This window comes from Battus philenor, unplaced genomic scaffold (genome assembly GCF_028537555.1).
Source record: "Battus philenor isolate CCGP_79_NKW_IND1 unplaced genomic scaffold, ilBatPhil1.0.hap1 SCAF_9, whole genome shotgun sequence".
Taxonomy (NCBI): domain Eukaryota; kingdom Metazoa; phylum Arthropoda; class Insecta; order Lepidoptera; family Papilionidae; genus Battus; species Battus philenor.
Genome location: NW_027181759.1, coordinates 10611657 through 10636916, shown reverse-complemented (window position 1 = coordinate 10636916; position 25260 = coordinate 10611657). Strand labels below are relative to the sequence as shown.

Genomic DNA, 25260 nt, shown 5'->3' with positions numbered 1-25260 from the left:
CAGTCATTGTGTAGTTCGCGAGGTTTCTTTATTATATGTGTTATGTGCTTCATGTGTTTTTGTTTTTTATAAAACAATGGGATATGAAACTAATGATAAATGAAATGTGAAAAGATGAAGTTGTTTGTTATTGTATTATTTGTGATTGGGTCATATGGGCTCATAGTTGCCGATAAAGAAAGAAAGGTGAAGTTTAATGCAGTGTTCTCATTAAATATTAAAGTGCAAGGTGATATGCCGATTAACATCTAACTCAAAAATTACAGGAGATTACTGAATTATCGCGTACATTAGATGACCGGCCGCTCTTGTTTGCCACCTTAGGAGGTGGTATGGTCGCAGTGGATCCCGTTTCAGGGAATATCATTTGGAAACTAAAAGATGGTAATTTTTATTATTATCTTAACTTATTGAGTAAGAATTTTAGCATTTTTTACAAATAAAATTTTAGTAAAATAATTACACTTTTAAGCATTTTCATTATTTATACCTTAAAAATAATTCTGTGTTATAATTTTTATCTTTAATTTAGTACACAATATTATTTTAAAATTATTGTTAAATTCAGATTTGTCCAAGAAAATTTAATTTTATTACTGTTTACTGTATATTAAAGATAAATATTACAGTTTTCATATCTATTAGGAATATTGTTCTTGCCAGTTCTAGAAAGAGATATGACCTTGTGGTAGTAAAAGCTCTTAATAGATTGTTTTGCTATAAATTTTCTTTTTAAATGTCTCCAAAGCGTATATAATCCAAGTATATTGTTTTATAAAATTATGTATGTGTTATTGTGAATGTTTTTTATTGAAAATTTATGGCACATGTTAAGTCATACAGTTAGCAAGTAAAATATAATGTTAAAAAAAAAGAAAAAGGATGGGATATGATATGAGGAAATGTGTAATAAATTATTTAAATTTATTACATCATAATTCAGAAAAATTACATAGGAATATATTGTAACTCTACACAGGTACCCTGAAAATAGTTATTTATTTTATAAAGTCGAAAGAAAGATATACTTTAACAGTACTTACTTTAATTTCTTGTGTTAACCTTGTTATTACACACAAGGTTACCTATTTTTGTTATATTTATTAATACTCTATACATACATTTAAAGATCTGATTATCATGGTGATTGGTAAAACATTAAAATTGTGATTGTATAACCCAATTGCTGTCAATTAATGTATGGTACATTTTATACAAAAATAAATAATGACAGAAATAATAAATAACCTAATGATAATACATAGACAAAACTTGTAATTAAAATTCTATATTACATATTAAAATTATTTATATATATTATCTGTCCCTGCAGAGATTGTACTGCTATAAGTTAATGGCCTGTTGCATTCAAACAGAAAGAAAAAACATGTAATATTCTTCTAAGTGAACACTTTATTCAGGGTTATGGGAAATGATTGTGATAAATAACACATAATACACAAAATACATTCACCCCATTAAGGTTTATACACCTATAACCAATCACCATGTGTAAAACTAATAGCTTTATCATATTGAGTTTATATTTATTCAGTGTTATACCTATTACTAGTGTATTACACACTCAACATTTTATTTCGAATTTTTTATTTATTTCTAAAACAAATATTCAATTTAACTATTAGTAATATAGTATTACATATGTACAATTATATCTATTAGTATTTATAACATTCTCAAAATAGATTTGACTTTTCATTGAGAACATTCCTAAAGAATCTCTTTTTACTCAATATAGACTAAAGTCACATGAAAGAAAAGTCTAGATTTTTTCAAATACTGTTTTTTTTGCTAACAAGCAACTTTACAGCTACATTGGGCTTGATTGTGTGGCGCTGTAGTTCTTTTTGGATCCTTGGCACATACCATGTTCCACCAGATAGATAACCCTGAAGATAAATTATAATGGATTTTGAAAAAAAAATTAATGGTTGTTAGTAGAATTGACCTAAGACAAACATAAAACCACATTTAACTACTAATTGCACAAATAAACAATTATAATGTTATAGTTAGCTGTACCTATCATGTGGCACAGTGGTTCCATTGAGCTATCATTGTTATATTACCAGCATTAGTATTCTGGACTTGGCAGATAAATTATCACTAATATTGTAATTAATATTTGTTATTAATTTTACCCCTGAGACATAAAATGAAACAATCTAACTTTTTAATGCCTACTTTTAGTGATGTGTATTGTTCTTATTGGCATTCAGTGTGGTAGTATACTTTGTTCTTAAAAATGTAAAAAACTGAGAATAAATATAGTATAATACACAAACAAACAAAATAGGTTTTTAAGTATTTTAATATGGCAAACAATCATTTATAACACATTAGATAGTATGAATCTAAAATATTATCTTCAGTTTAAAATTTTATTTATGTGCTGCTTTATATTTATAGGATTATATATATATCATCATTAACATAACATTAGCAGGTAAACTGCAATGCATGTGTCTTTCCAAAAAACTGCAACAATGATTGGCCTATTGTTGCCAGCATCTAGAGACTTACCATGTCCTTGACTATGTTGTCGGTCCACCTAGTATCCGGCTTACCCATGCGGCATCTATACCTGTTAATAATTATTAAGATTATTTTTACTATGCAAACATATTAGAGAAAAGACAATAGACTATATAATTTCAGTGTAGTTTGAACAAAATGTGTATATGTATAGAAGCATAAGGAACTGTCCTTAACAACAAGGCTTTAATTCTTTGCAAAAAAACAGACAGTAGATAGTAATAAACAAGATAAAACGAAGTTAAAAACCTGTCCTGCATTTTTATTTGATAAAAATTTTAATCATTTATAGATTGTGATATCACAGATTTGGACATATGTGTGGCTTACCTGGCCATGCATATGTCGGTTATCGCCTTACTGTGACTGTTTTTTTATCAGGGACTGCAAGTGCCAGCCAGATGGAATTATCTAGAGTTACACATGTTCATTGTATTAAATTTCAATTTGTGTTAGTACACTAGCAGTGTTATCAGTGACATAAATCATTTTTTGCTGTCGATATCAAGGCTTAATGATCGTCACGTCCCGTCACTATGTAAATTCATACGCATACGTTTTGAATTAGAGCTAATTATAGTTGATTTTTGAAACGGAAAGATTAAATTTTTTAACAAGTCTGTTTTTGTGAACTTTAGTTACTTTTAAACAGATAAGTCAAATAGATAGTCATTAGCAACTAGACCTCCTGACATCTGGAAACCAGACATGCTAAAATTACTTTCCGCTGCATTTATCAAGATATCTTTTGGATTATATTCCTCTTTACTGGTTGCAAGAAATTATAGTGAGACTAGAAAATCATCCTAACTAACTTGCAATGCAGCTGACCATTCTTCAAACAATGCACTGGCTGATGAGAAAACAAACTTTGTGCTTTGAAAACACTAATTTAATACAAAAATATACTCTATGCGGAATCTACTCTTACCGCCTGGTAACTTTCAACAGTTTGGCAACTGATTGCATATTTCAAAAAAAAAAACATTTCTTTTTTTAAAATTGCACCACATGATATGGATTGATCAGTAAACGAAAGTCTACGACCAATGACATAATGTATTCATTTTCTGGTGAGATTTTTTGATATAAATATTCATTTTTGCACCTTCTTTTGATAAATCTTTTATTCATCAGAACATTTGTCTAAGATTTGGCTAACATTCTATTTTTAAATAATAATATAATTATCAGTAAAGTGTATACACTTATTTACATACTTTTTCGTAAATCAATAAAAATTCGAATACTGACATTGTTGATGTATAACATCAATAACTGTTACATTGTATTGTTTCGATAACATCTTGTACAGTAACATAGTTGTTTTAAAATTTGTAATTAGTGGTTGATATATCTGGTTAATCAGTTTCATATCTAAATATGAATGCAAAACGTATTTACTGTGATATATTTATTTATAGAAGATAATGTTATCAACTATTATTCATATAAAATGTATTAAAAGTATTTTATGGTCCTTTTTCGTAAGCGGGGCTAAGTTAAAAGTTTTGAATTAAATAAAATATAAGTCATCACGTGGTTTACCCATCTGGTTCGATGCACCGAACATTCATCACACTTCAACACACGGCGACCGTGTTCGCATATCCCGCGTTCAAACGTGGGCGGTCTGGAGAGGACCCACGCCTTTTCTACCGGCTCATGGTCGCCATTAAAGAATCTTTACAACGAATTTATATTAAAATAAAAAAATGGGTTTTCTCAAAAATAATAGTTAACCACCTTGTAGTAGTATTTGCGCCCGACTAACGGGAAAACGTTTTTTTTTATTATTAAGTAATATTGAAATTTATGTTCAAATAATATTTGTTCGTATGTAGAGCCCGTAGTAAAAGTGCCGAATCAGCATGCGAACCTTATGCCGCAATTCCTGCCCGACCCACGCCATGGCTCGCTGTACATGTACGGACCGAGAGGTGACAAACAGATGCTCAAAAAGCTGCCATTTACAATACCCGAACTGGTTGCGAATGCCCCTTGTCGATCTACTGACGGGATATTGTACACTGGCAAGAAAAGCGATACATGGTTCAAGCTTGATCCTTTGACTGGTTCAAGAGAGCATATTTCTGGTAAGTACCACGTTTTAAACCATAGATACATTAAATTGACCTAACTATCGATAAAAATCTATTTATATAGGCTAATTGAAATACGTAGTGGCTCATTTGACGTCAATTAATGTATGGAACACCCTATCCAAAAATCAAGTTTCGCAAATAATAAATAACGTAATAATAATGTAGTAAGAATAAATGTTTTCAAAATTCGAATTACTACTTACAAAATTAATTATTGTTTACTATCTGTTCCTATAGACTTTGTACTGGCAAAAGTTATTTGCCAGTCATATTACAATAGAAAAAAATAAATTAATGTATTATATTCAAGTGATCAATCTATACAAAATGATTGCATATAGGTGTTAGCTTTTAAGAAATTTGCTCATAAATAAGGTATACATTTACCCCTGTAGAGATTGTTATTTCCAATCATCTATCTACGCAAACAAAAAAAGCAAGAGTCGATTTTTGTAACCAATCTGAGCTATTTTATTTTTAATATAAATTTCTGAACGTGGGTAGTTACCAATATGTTATGTATAAAAAGAAAAATCTAGAAAGTTCCGAAATTTTGTAACCGATGTATCAGTGGATGCATAAGTTCTTCACCTGACTTTCTTTGATAACCTCCACCTTACGAACTGGCGTTCGCACATTTGTAAATTAACAGATAAGTAAAAAAATATATGATCGATTATTATTTATCGATTATTCAATACATCGGCCACGTTTTACCCTAAAATTAATCCCATTAGGCATTTTTTGCATACAAACTTGCTTCGTTGAATTTTATGCCTACTGCAAAGCAGTTTGCTGGCGTGAAAGTTTCTGTCATATGACGTAGATGGCTTCAAGAGAAGTTTGAATATGTTGTCTTGACCTGGGGTTACCGGGGGGTGATCGGGTTGGTAAGCTGCCGAGCTATTACATTATCTAGGCGGATGCTCCGTCGAGCGCCCTGGTGCAAGGGTCTCTGTTCAAGTACTTCTGTGGGTTGAATCTGACAAATGTTTGACTTAAACTCTTTTCTTTCATCAAGAAAGCAAACTAAGCAATAAAAACTTATGTTGTAGGATTCGATAAATCAAAAATATTTAAAGACGACGACGATAACACCTGTGAGCCGGATAAGAAGCGCGGCGTGTACGTAGCTAGAACGGAATACAATATCCTTATGCACGATTCCAAGAATGAAAATCAGAAGTGGAATGTGACGTTCTTTGATTACACGTCTCATGCTATGGGCAAAGAGATGTTAAATGACTATGGTATGTTTATTTTAAAATATATCCTGTATCATTTCATAAAAAAAATATCCGTACTATGCTAAATTAAAAAAAGATACGTTAAAGTTAATAAAACTATTAACAATTTTTTTTTCAATTTGACATCATCGGCAACACTGTTTACCTAAGCCTCATGACCAATTACATCGCAGCAAATTAGAAAAACACATCAGTAATTTCATAGTTTTTTTTGTTATTCTTTTATGTTGGAGTAATTTATGGGGAGAGGTTAAGAAAAGTTGTCAATTCAGGCTTGTTTTATATGTAATGTTGTAGATTAGAACTCAGGTGCTGATATGTGTCGAACATATGTATAATTTACTTAAGAAAGTCTATCTGAATATTAAACACATACAAAACATTTAGGTATAATTCATTTCACTTCAACGTCGAATGGCCGCATAATGTCGTTTGACCGGAAGACCGGTGATCTGGTTTGGTCTCATAACTTGGAGACTCCAGTAGTAGCTGCTTATTTGTTGGACAGAGAGGGCCTGATCTCTGTCCCTTTTAATTCAATTGGAGATGACACGCTTGATCATATTATGGAAGATGCTACGACTCTAAGAAACGGTCAAGGGATTAAAAATTCTAATATTGAATTGTAGTAAGTATACCTTATAATCAATGCAACTATTATATCTTCTAATTAATTTTTGTTTGTTATTATATGGCTTATTACAATTAAATTCGCCTGTAGACTAAATATAAATTACCACAGTAAGGTTTGTATTACAGACGAGCATTACATTTTATGAATCAAGAATATTTAGAAAAGTTGTCTGCAAAACATTAAAATTTGTCTGCTGAAAATAGGTTAACACCTTAACTGAGTGGATGAAATTTTACAGGTGTTTTGTAACATAGAATTAATAATAAATTTAATTTTAGCCCGACTTTATACATAGGAGAGCACAACCATGGACTCTACGCACTCTCGTCTTTAGTGGACAAAAACACGGTGACCATATCTACGGGGCATTCACATCCCCTGCTCTTAGAAGGCCCTGTCACCGAGCCCCAAGCGGCCGACGAAGCACCCAACTACGAACCGTTTGCCAACATTCATTACAAACTCAGCGATATTAATCTTCATGTTTCGCCACCTTATCTCCTACTGGGCCACTACAAAGTTCCTGAACTTACCACATCTTGGATGCCACAGTTACCCACAGCAAACTACCTAAAAGTAACTCAAATGCAAAATAACGGTATGAAACTAATAAACGGACAAGTGCATACGTCGACAGAGAAAGATCTAGAAAATGAAACGAACCTTAAATCAAATTCTGTATCCGTGTCGGTGCAAACGGAGGATTTGTTCGAAGGATTAAGTTTTAGACCTGACTTATGGTACAAACAAGGCTACGTGTGGTTGCATCAGCAAGAAAATAAAGCTTTGAAAGTGGCGCTGATTGTTCTCATGGGGTTGGTTGTTACCATGTTTTGGTATCTTCGGTATCAGGTCAGTTGCATTTTTTATTAATTTCTGTTTAATTAAAACTTTTTAATTTTTATGATTATGTAATAATAAATATAATTCAGGCAAATAATGTTTCATACAAGTATTTCTCGTATGTGAGGTTGTAACAATAAAACTCGAAATTCAAAAATTATTTATAGACCATAAGGATTATAATTCCAAGGGAGAAACGTTTTTAAAAGACTATAAAATTATATGTTTAATAAATATTGAAATTACCTGGAGGCGAACACGTTCTTCACAAGGTGTTCTATCTACTATTATACTGCGTAAATCTAACAGTAGAAGCTTTCTGAACATTATCTGGGAAGAAATTTTATACATTTCCCACACAAAGTTTTACAAATTGTAAGTTAAGTCTTAGGTGTACAATATTCGTTTTGGCTTCTGATGTTTACTTTGCATATATCACACTTCCTGGAAAAGTTGTATGTTATAATGGATATACAATTCCCGGCGATAAATACGCACGACTGACAAAACGTCACATAGGTAACGAGGGACAGAGATAATGCTCTACGAAGCCGAAATTAGCCAATTGTCTCTTTACAAAAGTCGATGTGCAATATTTATCGCCGGGTACTGTACATTTTCGTGCATGTATATATATAGTCATTTATTTTTGGGAATACTCAAAACTGTACCCTATGTACCACTACTTTATTAAACGTATTTAGCATTTTGATTCTGTTCCCGGTATCGGACTGTTGATATTATCGAGTTATTGGTAGAGCGGATTGATGTAACACGGATTATAATGATCCCAGATAAGTAGGGTTACGACGTCTGTGCAACGTGTTATAGAGTGCGCGTGAACTGTACATTCACGTCTCTATGAAATAAATGGCTGTCACCCGTCCGCCGTGGGAGTAAAGTTCAAATCAGCCTTGGTAATATTTTACGTGCTAAAAAAAATAAAGGCCAAATTTCATACCAACTTTAACTCTACCTTTTACGTGTGCTTAAATTTTGTTAATTGCTCTCTTTGCTGTCCAAATTTTGAGTTTCTAAAGCTCAATATTTTTGCGAGATATCGTAATGTATATATATGTATATGTTCATTTTTATTTTTTAATACTTTTTTAAAAGGTGTCATAGTTTATGATTTCGTAGTATATTATACATATATACAGACCTTTACATTTATAGTTATATATATATATATATGTATATATATATATGTGTATATATATATGTGTATATATATATGTATATATATATGTATATATATATATGTATATATATATATATATATATATATATATATATATATATGTATAGGTCAGAAAATTTACAAAAATTTTAAACGTTGAAAGTTTAAATATCGAAGTAGGCGAATTATAGTAATGTATAAGGCAGGGGTAGTCAAACTGCGGTTCGCGAGCCACATGCGGCTTTTTGAACGATTATTTTTGGATCCGATTGACTGTCGAATTATACCAATATTTAAATTTATATAACCTATATCAGCTCCTGGGAAATCGAAACAAATTACTCGTATTTATTTATTATTTTTCCACCATAAAATTAGCAAAACCCAGACACCGATCATAATTAACTAACCGGCATGTAGAGTGCTGTAATGTACGTGGGCCATTATATCTAACTTCAATACACATATTTTGTACTTTTGTTTGGATAATTTTAATAAATATGTTTTTTAAAAGAATATTATTTTGCGTGTTTCAAATGTGTATTCAATTGCGGATTGCAAAAAATTTAAATTTCGCAAAATGGCTCGAACTGTCGCCTTGGCCACCCCTGATTTATGGCATGCCATGACGTTAATCGACGGATGACGTTAGGATGTCCGTTCTGTTCGCTTAATAACGAGTTTATATCATTAGAATACTATTGGCCTTGTGATTGCAGTTGATAATGCTATTTATATATATTTAATAGTTATATATTTTTTTAAATCTGGATACTCTCAAGTGTTTTAGTTATTTTCATTTAGATCCGCTATATTTATCACATAAATTCAAAATTGTGGAAGCTCGAATTCAAGTGAGTTAGAAATAAGAATTAAATAATTATAAGATTAGTTGTCATAAAAATAAAAATAATTGATAAATTATACCCAAGACAAAAACGACTACCGAAATAAAAAATATAAGGAAAATACAATGATAAATAAGTCAATAACGATGATCTTTAAAGTGTGTTAAATGCCACCTATTTTTAAAATAGATTGCATGCACACAAGAACAAGGAATAAATTAGTAAGATAAAATATATTATAAAAATAGGAATAGTACAAGAAATTATAAAACATTGTAATTAATAGGCTGTATATAACAAATAATTATTTTAAGATTAATAATTAAATGAAAAATCTAAAAAAAAAAACTATTACATTAAAGAAAAGACTGCTATTAGGCGGTAGAGGTTTAGATGGCGACAAAAAAAGCTTAAATTCGTGAATAAGTGTTACAAACCATGAATTTTATGTAATTGCACCTATATGCCCAGTGTGGGACACGCGAAGGCGGAAGACAGGTTGTTTATTATATAGCACCAAGATGCCATCTGTAAGGGTACAATTGCAATACATATTTCTTAGAACACAAAAATTATTAATGCACTGTCCGCATCTAGCGACTTCCTGTTACCTTAACTATGTCGACGGTCCAACTCTTGTGTGGCTTACCCATGCAGCGTCTACCGGCTCCTGGTCTCCTTTTGAAAAACTTTTGTCTCCAACGGCCTTCGGTTATTAAGGATTTGTCCCGCTCGCTGCTACTTCAGACGAACAATTTTTCAAGTTACGTCCTTGACCTTGGTTCTTTTGCGGATCTCCTAATTACTGAATCTCGTAGCGAAGTATTATTGCATCTAGTCAAATAATTCGGGTAATTAGCTAACAAGCGCATGCCGAAGTTACGAACGCAAACATTATTTCCCATCTCATGCAGCACTTATTTTAAAAATAGGGTTTAAAACTAAGCGGTTTTTCATTCCAAAACCCAGAGTAAATTTGAAATCGTCTTAATTTGTGCAAAGTAAACCATTTACTGCTCCCGTATTGATATAGTCGTGTAAAATTTACATGGAAAAATACTTCATCTAAATAAATAGTATTGATTAATTACGTAAGTGAAATATATCATCAATTGCAATTTTATTCATGACCTTGAGGAACGAGTATTTATTCGTGCACCTGTTCGCATTGTAAAGTTCTGGTTTTATTCTGCGAACTATCTAGAATATCTAGTATGATCATGAAATATTAAGGTGACTTTATCTTTGCGCGTGGCGCCTGATAAATAAAATTTATCTATCAAAAGGAATACGTGATCATTCATGGGTTCATCAGTTATAAGGTTCAGCAGTGATTTAGCGAAGGCTTTTAGTTACATTTTGTTAGAAAGTTATAAATATTTTGATTACTTATTAAAATTAAAGATATTTCTAGAAATATCCATAAATTACTTCAACAGAAGGTGACTCGTATTATGTCCGTAAATAGAAACTTGTTTTTCATTTTGATGTATTATTACAGTAATGACATTCAAACGTAAAAGGTTTTGTCTTAACAACATAAGCTTTATCAGACGCCTTCTTAGCTATTCTTTTGTAACCTACGCAAAGCAATGACTGTTGTATTAAGAATAAATAACTAGTGTTTTTCTATTTTATAAATTATGCCTGTAACGATAGAAAAAATTTGCAAGTCTGTTTTTCTTTTATATGACGGATCGTCATTGTTGCCTTATAGGTATTTAAATAATCCGCGGGCTTTAAAAGGTTGCATAGACTAAATGTCGATTTAGGTATCAAAACTCAAGGACTACCACAGATTCCTTGCTTTGGTTCGGGCTGACATTCTTTATAGGATTGGTAAAAATGCTTCTCCATTTTAAACCCATCGGCAATAACTACCTAGAGGGCTTCACATTATTACAGCCGTAAGACGTATAATGTTTGTACAATGTTTTATTGGAAATCTATGGGCCTATGTCTAGACATAGGCCCATAGATTTCCAATAAAACCAGCTTGCAACCTTTTCTGGCTAAACCAACGTCGTTTGTCCACCTTGGGCGTGGATGTCTTACGCTACGCTTGCGGGGTTGTAGAATACACTCCAGAATCTTAACGTTCTCACTGCCATCTATTCTGCACGCTATGTGCCCGGCCCACTCATAATTGTCTCCTGCACTATATACATGGCTCCTGGGGCCTTAAGAACGTCACGAAAACCTCTGCAAAATCTATGGGAAAGGCCTACGTCCAAACATCGACGTCCTTTTTCGGAAAGATGATTCATGGAACAATTTAGTTCCTTTTTTGATTAATGTATCGTAATTAACGCGACATTAATAAACACGACAGTTTAAGAATTCAGAACCTGATTCTCCGATATAAATGATAATTTAGGCGATTGCTTTTGTAGATAAATGTATTATTTATTATAATTAAAGTTTCTAGAAACTAAATTACGTACTATTGCGAGCAATCGGTTAATATTGAATGTCAATAAGGTTCAATATCGTTAGAATTGACTTTTCCGAATCGATGCAATGTTTAGAATTCTCGTCATTTCTATGGATCGATTACACGCCAATTTCCTTTGCTTGTTTCCGCGACAACTCCGCCACTTGAGTAATTCATTATTCTTATCATCAGATTATTTTGATAAATAGATTAACTTAGTTTTGTTTGTAGGATGTGTATGGATTTATTATATACTAGATGTCCCGTTAGACTATTGACAGAAGTTATTGGCTTGTCGCATTTCTATAGAAAAATAAATTAATTTGACATTTTTGATGTGACTAATGTTAATTGAATAATTTCGTAGGCGACAGATACAGACCGATGAAGCTGTTAGTTGACATTTGCAGCGCATTGATTATCAGATCAGACGCGCGAAATTTTAAGCCAATATATTTTCTTAAAGTTTTGAAAGTTCTGCGCACGTATCAAGAATTTTTCTCAAGTTATATAGTGACCAAAGCAAATATTGATTATTTTTAATCTATAAATTATACATATCTGTTTACCCCTGGAATTTTTAATAGGTCTCGCAAATATTTAGTTTTTAGGCATATATGAAAACGAACTGTTAAAACAATATAATATTTATTTTTGGATTTGTTTCTTGTTTATATTAAAACAGTTTGGTCCCAATTGCGATTTTTCAGTAACATATTATCTTTATTTCTATCACAACTTAGGACGATAATTGACAGATATGCACAGATTAAAAATTAGATTACGAAAAGGAAAAGACAAATAGGCACACAGGTACAAGATAAACAGATAATAAATAAATGTCAAGCTTGAAACTGGGTGTAATAGATAAAAGCTAATTCTGAAAAATAATTAACAATATTTTTTTCTCAACAACGTCGGGTAAAATTTGATGTAAATTATTTAAACAATTCCATTATATTTCAAAACTAGGCAAATATTATTTTTATCTGTCGTTTATAGGAGGCATACTCCTGAAAGTATATTACCTTTAATATTATCGAAAAAAATATAAAAGTTGACTTGTAGTAATACATAGCACATAGCATTGTAAAAAATCACACATTTTTTTGAAATGAAATTTCTGAGGCTAATTTTAAATTAGTAGTAGAGTCTTATCATTCGATTTTTATAAGACATTGACATATAGCACACTTGTATATACTTTTCTCCACAAAACAAATACAGATAAATAAAGACAAACGATTAACATCGCGTCTACTTATTTATTTATTTTTTCAGGCCAGAGAGTTTCAACAGCTGTCACAAGGTGGTTCACGAAGTTCGAATGTGTCGAATGCTTCATCGCAAGGCGAGGTCACAGGGCAGCTTTTGGATCTTGGAGATGGAGAAGTTCGAATCGGGAAAATAACTTTCCATACGGATCAAGTGTTGGGAAAAGGCTGCGAAGGCACATTTGTTTACAGGTAATTATTTCAGTTTAAAAATTCAGTGCCCAATCGTACTGAGGTACTTTGAGAAATTAAGTCAGCATATCTAAATTAGCCAATATATCCTCAATAGATAACATACTCCAAATGATATTCAAGCATTTATAGACATTTTAGGATAAGTTTTTGGATTTCATTTCTTCCGTATCATAGAGGACTAGACAATAAGAGAAAACATTACAAAATGTGATATAAATTAAACAATTGAATCGAAATTTTAAACTAGCATTCCAGGAGGAACGGTGAAGGATAGGTGGCATGGTATGAAAGGTAAAGAAATAGGAATGGAAAATAATGTGAAAGATAAAGGAAGAATGAGTGAGAGATATTAAGAAGGACGTAAGAAGAGTGAGAAAATAAAAAAGAATGTGAATAAATGATTAAGCAAAAATGTCCCCGTGAAACCAGGACAAGAATATAAAAAAGGGAAAATAAGACATCTCATTCTGTTAGTACCTATAAATAAAAAAATTAAATTTAATAAAAATTGAAAATTGAAATTAATAAACTTTTTTATTTTGATTTAAAAGAGGTTATTGTTTTGTTTTAGATGTCCGTTATGGGATTAGCAGCGTTAAAATTTAATTCTATATAGTCTATGTCAAATCAATATTTGCTTTGTCCTCGTAGAGTTTTATCCATTTTATTATGACTAAAAAACTTTATAAATATTCGTATGAACTATCATTACATTGTGAATTGTGGTCGCTAAAATAATCCTCTTCAACCGCCGATTTCTGTGTTTGGCACAAAATCAGATTTTTTCACACAGCTAGAAGTATTTGATGCCACAATAAAGTTTCTAATATCTCAGAGCGATATGTTTTAAATGCGTTCATTACGTTACGTTTAGCTAAATATCAAAGAACAGTGTGAGTTTTGTTGTGCAATCACATTCGTAAGTAGACAATGACGGTGTAACCTGTTTTATTATAGAAGCGTTGCTGGAGTTTTTTCGGCACTTTTGCTAGCGCTAACGCTTTCCGAAATTTTAGTAGTGTTATTAATCACGCAATAGCCACCGTTCAAGCCGAGGTTCCGCCATTCCGTTTGTGTCGGAATATTAAGACGGTATTGTAGACAAATGACAGTCCAAGCAGAGGTGTCCTAGTGGGGGCCCTTAGTCTAGTCACTTCATGAAGCGTCCGCTGAAGAGAGTAGAGAAGTAAGTACCGACCCAATAAGTCTTGGCGCTTTTTGTGCCCTGCCACTTCGAACCCGCGGAATCTTCAAATACCACTTGAGTTTAATGTACTGTAACATATTATTTACGTATTTAACTTATTTAAACGTTTTTTGGTACGTGTTTAGAACTAGTCTTGCGTGCAAATTAAGTGTGAATAATATTACGATCCGTGGGCCGTTGACTCTATATTATGTAAACACCAAATGTTTGCTATAGAAATTTTATGCTACGGACTTTCAAGGTCATTCGGTGAGACGGGTTCTTATATAATTAACAAGTACATTCACTCTCTAGAGGACACGGATTTTTTTCTTTAGAAATGTTCGAAATAAGTTTTATGTCATATAATGTTCATAAGAAAATGAAATCATACGACAAGATTTTAGTAACTTTACACTTAGTAACTTTAAACTTTATTAAGTCGTGATTAAAAGTCGAGTAAAATATACAGAGTGGATGGTTATTGGTTTAAAGGCTTTAAAGTTGTGTTTTTATAAGTTATTTGTTGTCAAGTAATAATGTAGCATAAATCGTTTTTTTGAAATTCGGATTATTCCATATTAAAATTAATTATCGTTTAATTTAATTGATTACATGTAAAAGTTAGAGCTTTATAAGGGATGAATGAACATTTCATTTGTAATGTAATGTATGGTACGCCCTATTCAGAAATCACCATTAAAAAAAAGTAATTTAATAGTTATGTAATGATAATGTAGTAAGAAAAAACGTTTTCGAAATTCGAATTACTACACATTTAAATCAATTATTTTTAAACATCTTATTTACCTGTCGCATTTGAATAAACAAAATTATTGTAACATATTTTAGAGTGATCACTTTATATAGGTTAATTGAAAATAAATAAATTTATAGTCTCTTTGCTGACGAATAAGCTAACATTCACCAGATTAAAGCTTCTACACCAGTAACCAATTACTTTGTATTTTATTTTTCCTTAATTTTTCTGTAATATGCACCAGAATACCGCTAGTGCTCCAAATTATTTTTTTGTACTCAGGCAATGCGGGTAAAACGACATTTTGTTACCATATGGGTTGCGATTACTATATGTATATAAATATATATAAATATATATAAATATTTTACAATAGCCAGAGTAGTTAATTAGCAAGCAGTGGTTATCATTTAAAACAATTCATTACAGTGTCGTAGGATTTTTACGAGTTTTTGTTTGATAACAAATTTAAATTTATTGCTTGATAATTCAAAGGTATTCAACACAAAACGTTCGCGTTTAGTTTGTACTTTCGAATGAAAATGCCACATATAAATATACGTTGCGCGCGCAAAAACCATCTATTTTCATCATAAAATACCTTTGGCCGTTTTCCTTAAGATATAAAATAAATATTTCATTTTTCTTCCAAGTAAATAATGATGTAAAAAGCTTGCATTGTACATATAGTCGCTGAAACTTTTCAGCCGTAGAACGTCTGGTTAATAAGACAAGCGGCCTGCATCCAGCGTCTTTCGAATATCTTGATTAGGCCGTTTGTCCATCTTGCGGTGCTGCTTGCTGACTGTGGGCTCCTCCTTAAGGCTCAGTTGTCATCTGTTCTGGTCGATATGCGACCTGCCCACTGCTATTTCAATTTCTCAATTAATTGTGATATGCTGGTTACTTATTCCTCTAAGATCTCGTAGTGTGTTACTCTATTGCTCGCTAAGCGACTGTCAACTGTATTTATCTGGTGTAAAATAAATTAACATTTTTATTTCAGAGGCATGTTCGATAAACGCGCTGTGGCTGTGAAGCGTTTATTGCCTGAGTGCTTCACGTTCGCTGACCGCGAAGTCGCCTTGCTTAGAGAGTCTGATGCACACGCGCATGTCGTTCGTTATTATTGCACCGAGCGCGATAAGCAGTTCAGGTTTGTCAATTTTGTTTTCATATAGTTTCAAAATTACTTTGATGTCAGAGAAGTAGAAGAAGACGTCGACGAAATTACAAAGATAACACACGTTGAAAATAAAAAAAAATATCTAATATTTTTTTATACCCTGGTGGCCAACTATTCCGCATTCGGAGGACTCCGATGTGGTTCCGAGCTCTTGCTAGGAAAAAAAATGAGTGAGGACAGCATCGCCTCACTGATAAACAGTGACGGAGACAGGACTGCGTTCCTCAAATGCCGCAGAGCAATAATTGATGACGTTATTAATAGGAATAAAGGTGTAAATAGTACAAGTGGGGTTAGAAATTAAAGTAATAGAGAAAAAAGACACTAACTAAATAAATAAAGCTAAAATAAACAAAATAGAAACCTGTGTAAATTTACAAAAAATACTTAATGGAATCAGGCGTTACTTTGCGGAAGTCCATCCTAAGTAAGAAAAGGACCAATATATAGTTACTTTCGCACATGCAGTCAGACACTGTGTTTAGCACTAATCGGTGTAACATTACTCCTAAAGATGCCCCGTGGAGGGGTGAAACAGAGATTGAGTGATTTAGCGGTGGTAGTTGTGTAATTCGTATTGTTTGCCGCATGCGCATTTATCAGCGGGCTGGCGGGCGGTGCACTTTATTGCACGACTAGGACTGCGTGTGAAATAATATATTTCAAGTATTGTAAAAAATAATATTTATTATAATTCGCTACCTCAAACTTAAAGAAAATTAAGTTCTTTATAAGTACAATATGATTTTATTTCTGAACGATTCAACGCAATATTTATAATAAATAAAATTATATTAAATTGATACTAAAGAAAATTCTAACACTTTCTTAAATTAGTGAAATAAAAATATCTTTTGAAACTGTGTTATTGGAACATTATTCGGTCTATTTATCTGATCTTAATATATCTTTCTCACACTCTCTAGTCGTTTACTTTACTGCCGAGGATTTTTGGCTCCATTTCTCCGATAACTAGGAGTCTTTGTTAGTTCCGTAACATTGCTTCATATGCATAAGTAATTAGTAACTCCAGATCCTGTGATATCTTGTCTGACCACCGATTTGGGACTTCGGTCTTTTTAACCTTCTTTCCATGTTCCTCGTTGTCGTCATCCCTACAGAGTATATTTATTTTATACCTTAGATCAAATGTTTTAATGATAATACGAAAGTTTTTTTGTTTTAGGTACATAGCATTAGAGCTATGTTCTGCCACTTTGCAGGACTATGTGGAGAAGAAATTGAATTTTGAGTGTAAGATAGACGCAGTTGAGGTGCTCCGACAAGCCACCATGGGGCTATCGCATCTACATTCCATGGATATAGGTTTGAAGAGATTATTCATTAAAAACATTATATTTACATTAGGCTTTCATAGCTCTGAAGGAATTGAAATTTTCTACTGTTGTTTTCTTATATATATTCATTTTTAAGAATATCAGACGTAAATATTTATTATTTAAGTTCTTGGGTGTAAACAAATGATTACAATTAAGTTCGCAGATTTCGGATTTGCGATTAGTTTTTAGACTCTTCTATCAAATTTAATGCCAGAGCTAAACAAAGATTCCTAATAAAGTAAGAATTTTTAAATACACACTTAATTAACACAAAAAACGGAACATTTTTTTAACCTAAATGTATATATCGACCAATATACTTTTTATACCGTAATATTAGAAAAATGTAAATATTATTTTCTTCGACACTACATTACTCTACGACAGAAAAATTAAATAAATTATTTATCGCTCTCTACTATCCCTCTTAGATTTATTATAATGATAATAGTATTTAGTTAGAAAGATGAAAGAAATTAATGAAATTGTTAAAAAATTCCAGTGCACAGAGACGTGAAGCCTCATAACGTACTGCTGTCTATGCCCAACGGTACAGGAGAAGTGCGGGCCATGATCTCTGATTTTGGCCTGTCTAAGAAGTTGAACATAGGCCGGGCGAGCTTTTCGCGTCGTTCAGGAGTCACCGGCACTGACGGCTGGATTGCACCGGAGATGATCAACGGCGAAAGGACGGTATGTTACAAAATAACTGACTGTTCCGTATATCCAGGCAATAGCAACCAAGCAAGTAGATGTTAGGTAGTCTTTGAGTGTTCACACGCCAAGTTGAGGTTCCCTCTAGTTGGACCAGGTCTTAATATGGAGTTTCGGCGTCGTCTAAATCCAGCTTCCTAATCTATAGTGGTATTTATTGACCCGAGGCCAGGGCCCGAGAGAGTCCCCGAACTTTGTTTTCTTATAAAAGCGGTTTAAGTTGAACGCCATCTATGTTCTTCCTTGTATTGTATACGAGGATACTGCAAATGCAATTTTGACAGCAATGTAAATCCAGTTTTTCATTTACACCAACTGCTACTGTCATAATTGTTACCTGCCCCAACAAACTACTGTCATAATTGTATTTTCCGGTCACAGTCAAATAGAAAAAAATGTATTTCAGAAAACAGATTATATTTTGATTTAAAGTTTTTAATAAATAAAGTGATCTAAGGTCTTCACTGTCTAAACAACAATTACTTAAAAGTAATATTTATGTTTCCTATGTTACGAAAATTCAATACTAATGTTAATATGTTTTTAATAAAATGTATAGTTATTTGTTTAATTACATTCTTGCATAACTATCAAATAATACCTTATCACTTGTTTACATTTGTTTAATGCACGAGAAAAAAAAATTGCATGTACTAAGGTGTTCGTAATTTTAACATCTTTTCTCTCTATAAGAACTTTCTTCGTGCCGTAAGGAAAATATTAAAGAAAAATAGCTGGATTGATCGAAACATTTTAAGTTTTCCAATCAAAACGTTTAGCGACTAATTTTTATTTGTTTATAGATATTTCCTATATTTTTATGACAGTGTAGTTTAATCAATGTGTGTTTTCATTTGTAGACAACATCGGTCGACATATTCTCGTTGGGCTGTGTGTTCTATTACGTGTTATCCTGTGGCCAGCATCCATTTGGCGATGTATTGAGGAGGCAGGCAAATATACTTACCGGCGATTATAATCTAGAGCAGCTTGAGTGAGTATACAGCTTTATAAATTTCGATTTTCGATAATTTACGCAATATCGTCTAATATACTTTAGTGCTTTAAGACGAAGATCTACTGCCAACGTGTTACCAGTGATGACATATGGTTGAAAAACGCAATATCTAACTTTGGATCTTATAGTCAAACTCACATATAAGGCATGTACAGAGCTGTGTTCCGGATTTTGTTTCGTGAAGGAACGAAAGTTGCCGATATAGCCTAGCGGATTGATAAGAGAAAGTGGCAGGCCACATAGTGTGTAGCACAAACGGCTCCGGGAGTGGATATCATGTCGCCAGTGCATTCTTGGACATCCATCCACGTGGTGACCAAACGACCTTACTAGGGCCGTCGAAAAACGCTGGATGCAGGCCACTTCTAACTGGCACTATTGAAAATCTATGAGCGTAAATTATGTCCAGCTGTGGAATTCCAGCGGCTGGAATCATGTTGATTATTTATCTGAAGTTGATGTTTTTTTTTATAAAAAGCCCTTTTGTATCGAAAAATCCTTTAACGAATGTGATGGATTATTACGAATTATGTACTATTATTTACGAAAATGAGTTGTTAATAATTCCTTTTGTTAATTTATGTAATATAAATTTTAATTTAAAGTTTTAGTAGATGTACCATCCAAACGCAATGCAACAAACATAAAGTATATAGATGTAATACAGTAATACCCCGCTTTACGCGAGGGATACGTTCCAAAAAAAATCGCGTTAACTGAAATTCGCGTATAACGAGGTTTATGCAATACATACTCTTATTTTTTACGGAAAAATACATCTATTGTCTTTTGGGTAACGTTTTGTTTACATTCTTGTAAAATACGTTCATAACACCCAACACTGATTTTAATTGTTTGACAGATGGTCAAGACACGGTCATCATTATTGTCTATACTCTGCAATATGTCCAAACCTGAATAAATTTTTGAAAGTGCATTTTGTATTCCCTCTGAAGATAAAACTTTCTCTTCTAATTGTTCTTCCTCACCGTGGATAGGATTATTCTGTAACTCGATCGAAGGACTGGGAATTCCCGATTCTACAAAGAGAATATTCAGAGGAAGCAGGGATCTCGCGACCATAGAGAAGTTGATGACTACATTATATTTATACGCACTCTTTCGCGTAATTCGAGGCGTTTGAGCGCGAAATTTGCAATTCGCGTTATAATGAAACCGCGTATAACGGGGTCGCGTAAAGCGGAGTATTACTGTAATTATGTGAATAAGGAATTTTAACTTTATTTCAAACTATAACACTGAACCGTTTGTTAATTTTTATTGACAGTAAAGTACTGCCCGAAGAGGAGGTGGTATTGACCAAGATTCTGATCCGCGCCATGATATCGAGCAGGCCTCATTCGCGGCCGCCGTGCGAGACCGTTCTCAAGTACCCCATGTTTTGGGGCAGGCAGTCGATACTTAATTTTCTTCAGGTATGCATATTATTTCGTTATAAATATTCTGAACGGATAAGTATTTAAATATGATGTAGTAAACATTTTATATTTATAATTAATTTAAATATTTTTAGTAATCCTGTTTTTAATTCATAAACCAGCAACTATGATTTATTGAGTGTGTGAATATTTTTCCCGGTTTATCTTAATATTAGATGTAATCAATTTTTCTCTGTATGTATACACTTTATATTTAACACAACTTCACTATGAATTATTTAGTTATGTTAAACGTATGATTTGGTCATCCAGTTAATAAAAAAAAAAACGTAACTTGATTTTACGACGCGGTGGAGCATGTATATTATTTGATTTTTAAAAGAGATATACTTTTAGGATGTCAGTGATCAAGTGGAGAGCTGTGGGCGTGGTGAGGACGCCACTGCGGAGCACCCGCTAGAGTGCGGGGCTCGGCTCGTAGTGCGAGGTGATTGGAGGGTTCACGTGAGCGCGCCCGTTGCTGGGGACCTGCGCGCGCGTCGTACTTATCGCGGTGAAAGGGTCGCCCATCTATTGCGCGCCATACGTAATAAGGTAAATTCGTATTTATTGCAATTTTTTTTAGCGTTGACTCTTCCTAAAATGATTAGTGTTATTAACCAGGAAATAGCGACCGGCCAAGTCGGCCGGCCCTCTAGGGCGCCCTTGTATCGGAATGCTAAACGGGTGTTATCGATGACTGATTGCATAACTTAAAGTCCTAATGATTATACATGTTTGTAAGAATCTCATGTAATAAAGAAATTTTGACTTTGCGGCACAAGTCACTCTATGAAGCCTCTGCCGAAAGTATAGAAAGGTCCAAGTCCCATAGCAATCCTGTGAAATTGAAGTATGTAGGACCCGGGAGCCTGTGAGCTTCGATACCTTAAAAGAGGTCTTATGCTAGGTGCCCTATGCACCCTGTTGTCACGAATCTGCAAATGGCATTTCGGTAGCAGTGAGAGTCCAGTACGAAATAATCTTTTCTATATATTTAACCCGGTAGTACCGAGGTTAAAAACAAGCGCTTGTCGAAAATACGTTCCTGGTCTGCACAGGTTGAACCGCTTTCTTTTTTCTTTGTTATATGCTAAATGAAAGAATTGTATTTTGATTAGTGTACTATAATGAGATACTAAATTTAATCTTCTTTATTTTTTGGTTGCTTTAATTTAATGGTGTAAATAGATTGGATCTATAGATTGATTAAAATATTAAACGATACATGTTGATTATGATATCCATGGTGGAAATAGATGTAAAAGCCTTACAGTGGTGAACATAAAGATTGTCCAAAAATCAATAGTTCTAGAAATAATGAATAACTTAATAATAATATAGTAAGTAAAAAGATTTTCATAATTTGAATTACTACATATTAAAATAATTTATTGTTTACTATCTGTCTCTGCAGTACTTTGTAGTGTCATACGTTATTGGCCTGTCGCATTCTAATACATAAAAAATAAATATAAATATGTAAGAGTGATCACTTTATACAGGTTAATTGCATATCATAATCAATATGTTTTATTAAATTTTGCACCTTTAATAAAGGCAAATTTTTTTTTCGCAGAAACATCATTACAGGGAACTGAATCCCGAAGTCCGCGACAGCTTAGGTAAGCTTCCCGATGGCTTCGTTACGTATTGGTTGCGACGTTTCCCACTTCTGTTGCCGCACGTTTGGGTTCAAATGCAACAATATCGACAAGAGGATATCCTACAAACGTACTACCCACATTCGTTCGCGTTTAATAGAAACGATGTATTCGAATTCAGCGACGAAAGTAATTATATGGAGGAAATTCCTATAGAAGTTTGTGATCCTGAAAAAAATGAGCTGTTCATTAAAAGCAGAGTGTACGTTGAGGATAGAAAAGATCCGGACAGATATAAATATAAAAAAGAATCTCCAAAAAAGGTATTGGATTGGAGAAGTGAGCAAGTAGAGTTAAGGTTTAGACAAGATGACGTTAGACTAAGAGATCGGCATTACAAGAAGAGGGAGAAGAAAAAAGAAGAGATTCCTGTGTGGAGTTTACCCCCGCAGTAGATATAGTAAATAGGTACAGAAATGTAGTCTTAATTCGAAGTTCACAGTCGTTCAACGCGGACTAACGAGATCCGTAGACAAGGGAAAGTGACCAAAATAACTCATCGTATTGGCGACCACAGACCAGCCAGCGCAGTGAGAAAGTCCATCCAAAAGGTGAACCACCCACCTGGTTAAGGTTGTCTGCAGGCGCTGGACGCGTGCAGTTTTCTAACGGTCCTGTTGGAAATCTACGTGAGAGGCCCATATTCGACAGTGAACGTCCTTCGGCTGAGACGACGATTATGAAAAATTCAAAAGCACCTATTACCTCGTTACGCACAGTCAGCCTTAATTGCCGATGTATTCCAATTCATTGAAATTGTTAGTGTACACAATCATTGTACACAAATTAGTGCTGATTTTACATCTGTAATTGACAGCAGTAATAGGTGCCTGATTTATATGTACTTGTTATTAGTTGAATAATTTATTTAGTTTTATTATAACGTTATAATATTTAAGAAAAATAAGTACGTTTGTAAATAGAATATTGTAGCAAATGATAATCCAGTAATATAGTTTTTACAATGTATATATTGATAATACGTACGTAGTAAATGAAAATAGTTATGCATAAAAATTTAGTTCTTTATTATGGTTTTATTTTAATACGTTAAAAATGCAAATTATTATAAATATTTTTTTATACAGTTTATTTGTATTGAGTTATAGATTTGTTTTTAGATACACATGGTTTATAATCTACTATTGTAGACTTATTTAAATAATTTTACAAACATGTACAAATAGATAAGTGTAATATCCATGGTATATGGAATAAGTTGTAAATATTAAATACATGTGACAGTTGGGGACCAAAAGAGAGCTATAGGAATCAATGTGTGAAATTATAATCATACATTCCTTTTATTCACATATTAAATAATCAGCTAGTGTTTTGATTATAATCATGGTAATAGAGATATAAAGATATACTTACGATAGATAAAGTAATAAGTATTGAATACTGATACTGCCTCGTAAGTTACTTAACTTAAAAAATGTCGCTTAGGTAGGATGTCACTTAAATCACAAACAAGTTGATATTAGGGCAATAAGACATCTTTGTTAAAAATATTGACACTGAGATGGTATTTGTATTTATATAATTACATAATTTTACTTTTCAAATTTATGTTACCATTAGTTCTGTAAAAGACAGGTATAATATAAATATTCATACTATATAAATAGGCTATTGCAAGTCGAATATTAAAGGGAAATGGTTGGTTTTGCTAAATCTTTTTAAAGTCATTACTACTTACCTTTACTAAACGTGTTAATATTTTTGTTATAAATTTAGTTACTACGGGTAATTACTACTTGCTTTTTCACTAGATTTCGTCTTGACGTTTATTTATCGGAAGTATTTTGTATAAGATATATGGGTGTCTGTGTGCGTGACATTGGTTTGCACACAAAACACATTGCTACTTTTTTTCCAATCTAAGTACTAGTAACATATTTAATTTGATCAAATGTGTAGTATACATATGAACTATCACTAAAAACTGTTATTTAGTTTATTTTCACCAGATTTAGTAAAATATCAGTTCAGTACATATATAAACATATAATATCTGAACATGTTATTCGTACATATTTATACATATAAGCATTTTGTGCATAATGGGGTATGAGGTGACGTAATTTTTTTAGTTGTTTATTTGTAGACATTTACAGCCTCATACCTCATATCAATAAGCACCATAATCTAAAAGTTGTCTAAATTAATTTATCAAGCTTCATATAAGAATATTGTCATTTTACATTTGAATATCCAATTGTTATTTATTTTTTAATTAACAAGATCTATTATTTGAATAAAAACTTTACTGAACTAATGTTTATACTTATAAAGGAATTTGTTGGATGTAATATAGTATGCTTAGATAATCAACATATAGATCGATAGTAAAATATATAATTTTTTTATTATTATTCCATGAAATATATAAATATTAAATTGATTTTTAATTTGACTGGTCTCTGTTATCAGATTTAACACAGAAGCCATACTTAATTCTTACAAAATGTTTTTGAACAATTTTTACAGTAAAAGTATAGTGTTTATTACACATACTGTTCAATAATCAAGCTATACATGTTGTTATGAAGTATATATTAGCTAACTTAAACTAAGTTATAACCTAGCTCGTATAAATGTTGAAAACTAAAGTATTACTATTATACTGCACAC

The 25260-nt window shown here is 32.5% G+C and overlaps 1 protein-coding gene across 1 annotated transcript; it reads left to right on the top strand.

The window, feature by feature from the left end:
• Positions 1 to 11: 11 nt before the first annotated feature.
• Positions 12 to 23548, top strand: Ire1 (serine/threonine-protein kinase/endoribonuclease Ire1). The gene is made up of 14 exons (XM_068775628.1): positions 12 to 186; positions 267 to 384; positions 4401 to 4652; positions 5717 to 5911; positions 6296 to 6536; positions 6821 to 7394; positions 13129 to 13313; positions 16269 to 16418; positions 17635 to 17774; positions 18291 to 18481; positions 19363 to 19496; positions 20809 to 20956; positions 21317 to 21514; positions 22539 to 23548. Exons 1-14 carry the CDS (start codon positions 100 to 102, stop codon positions 23016 to 23018), a joined length of 3093 nt encoding a protein of 1030 aa, XP_068631729.1. The 5' UTR covers positions 12 to 99; the 3' UTR covers positions 23019 to 23548.
• Positions 23549 to 25260: the final 1712 nt, after the last annotated feature.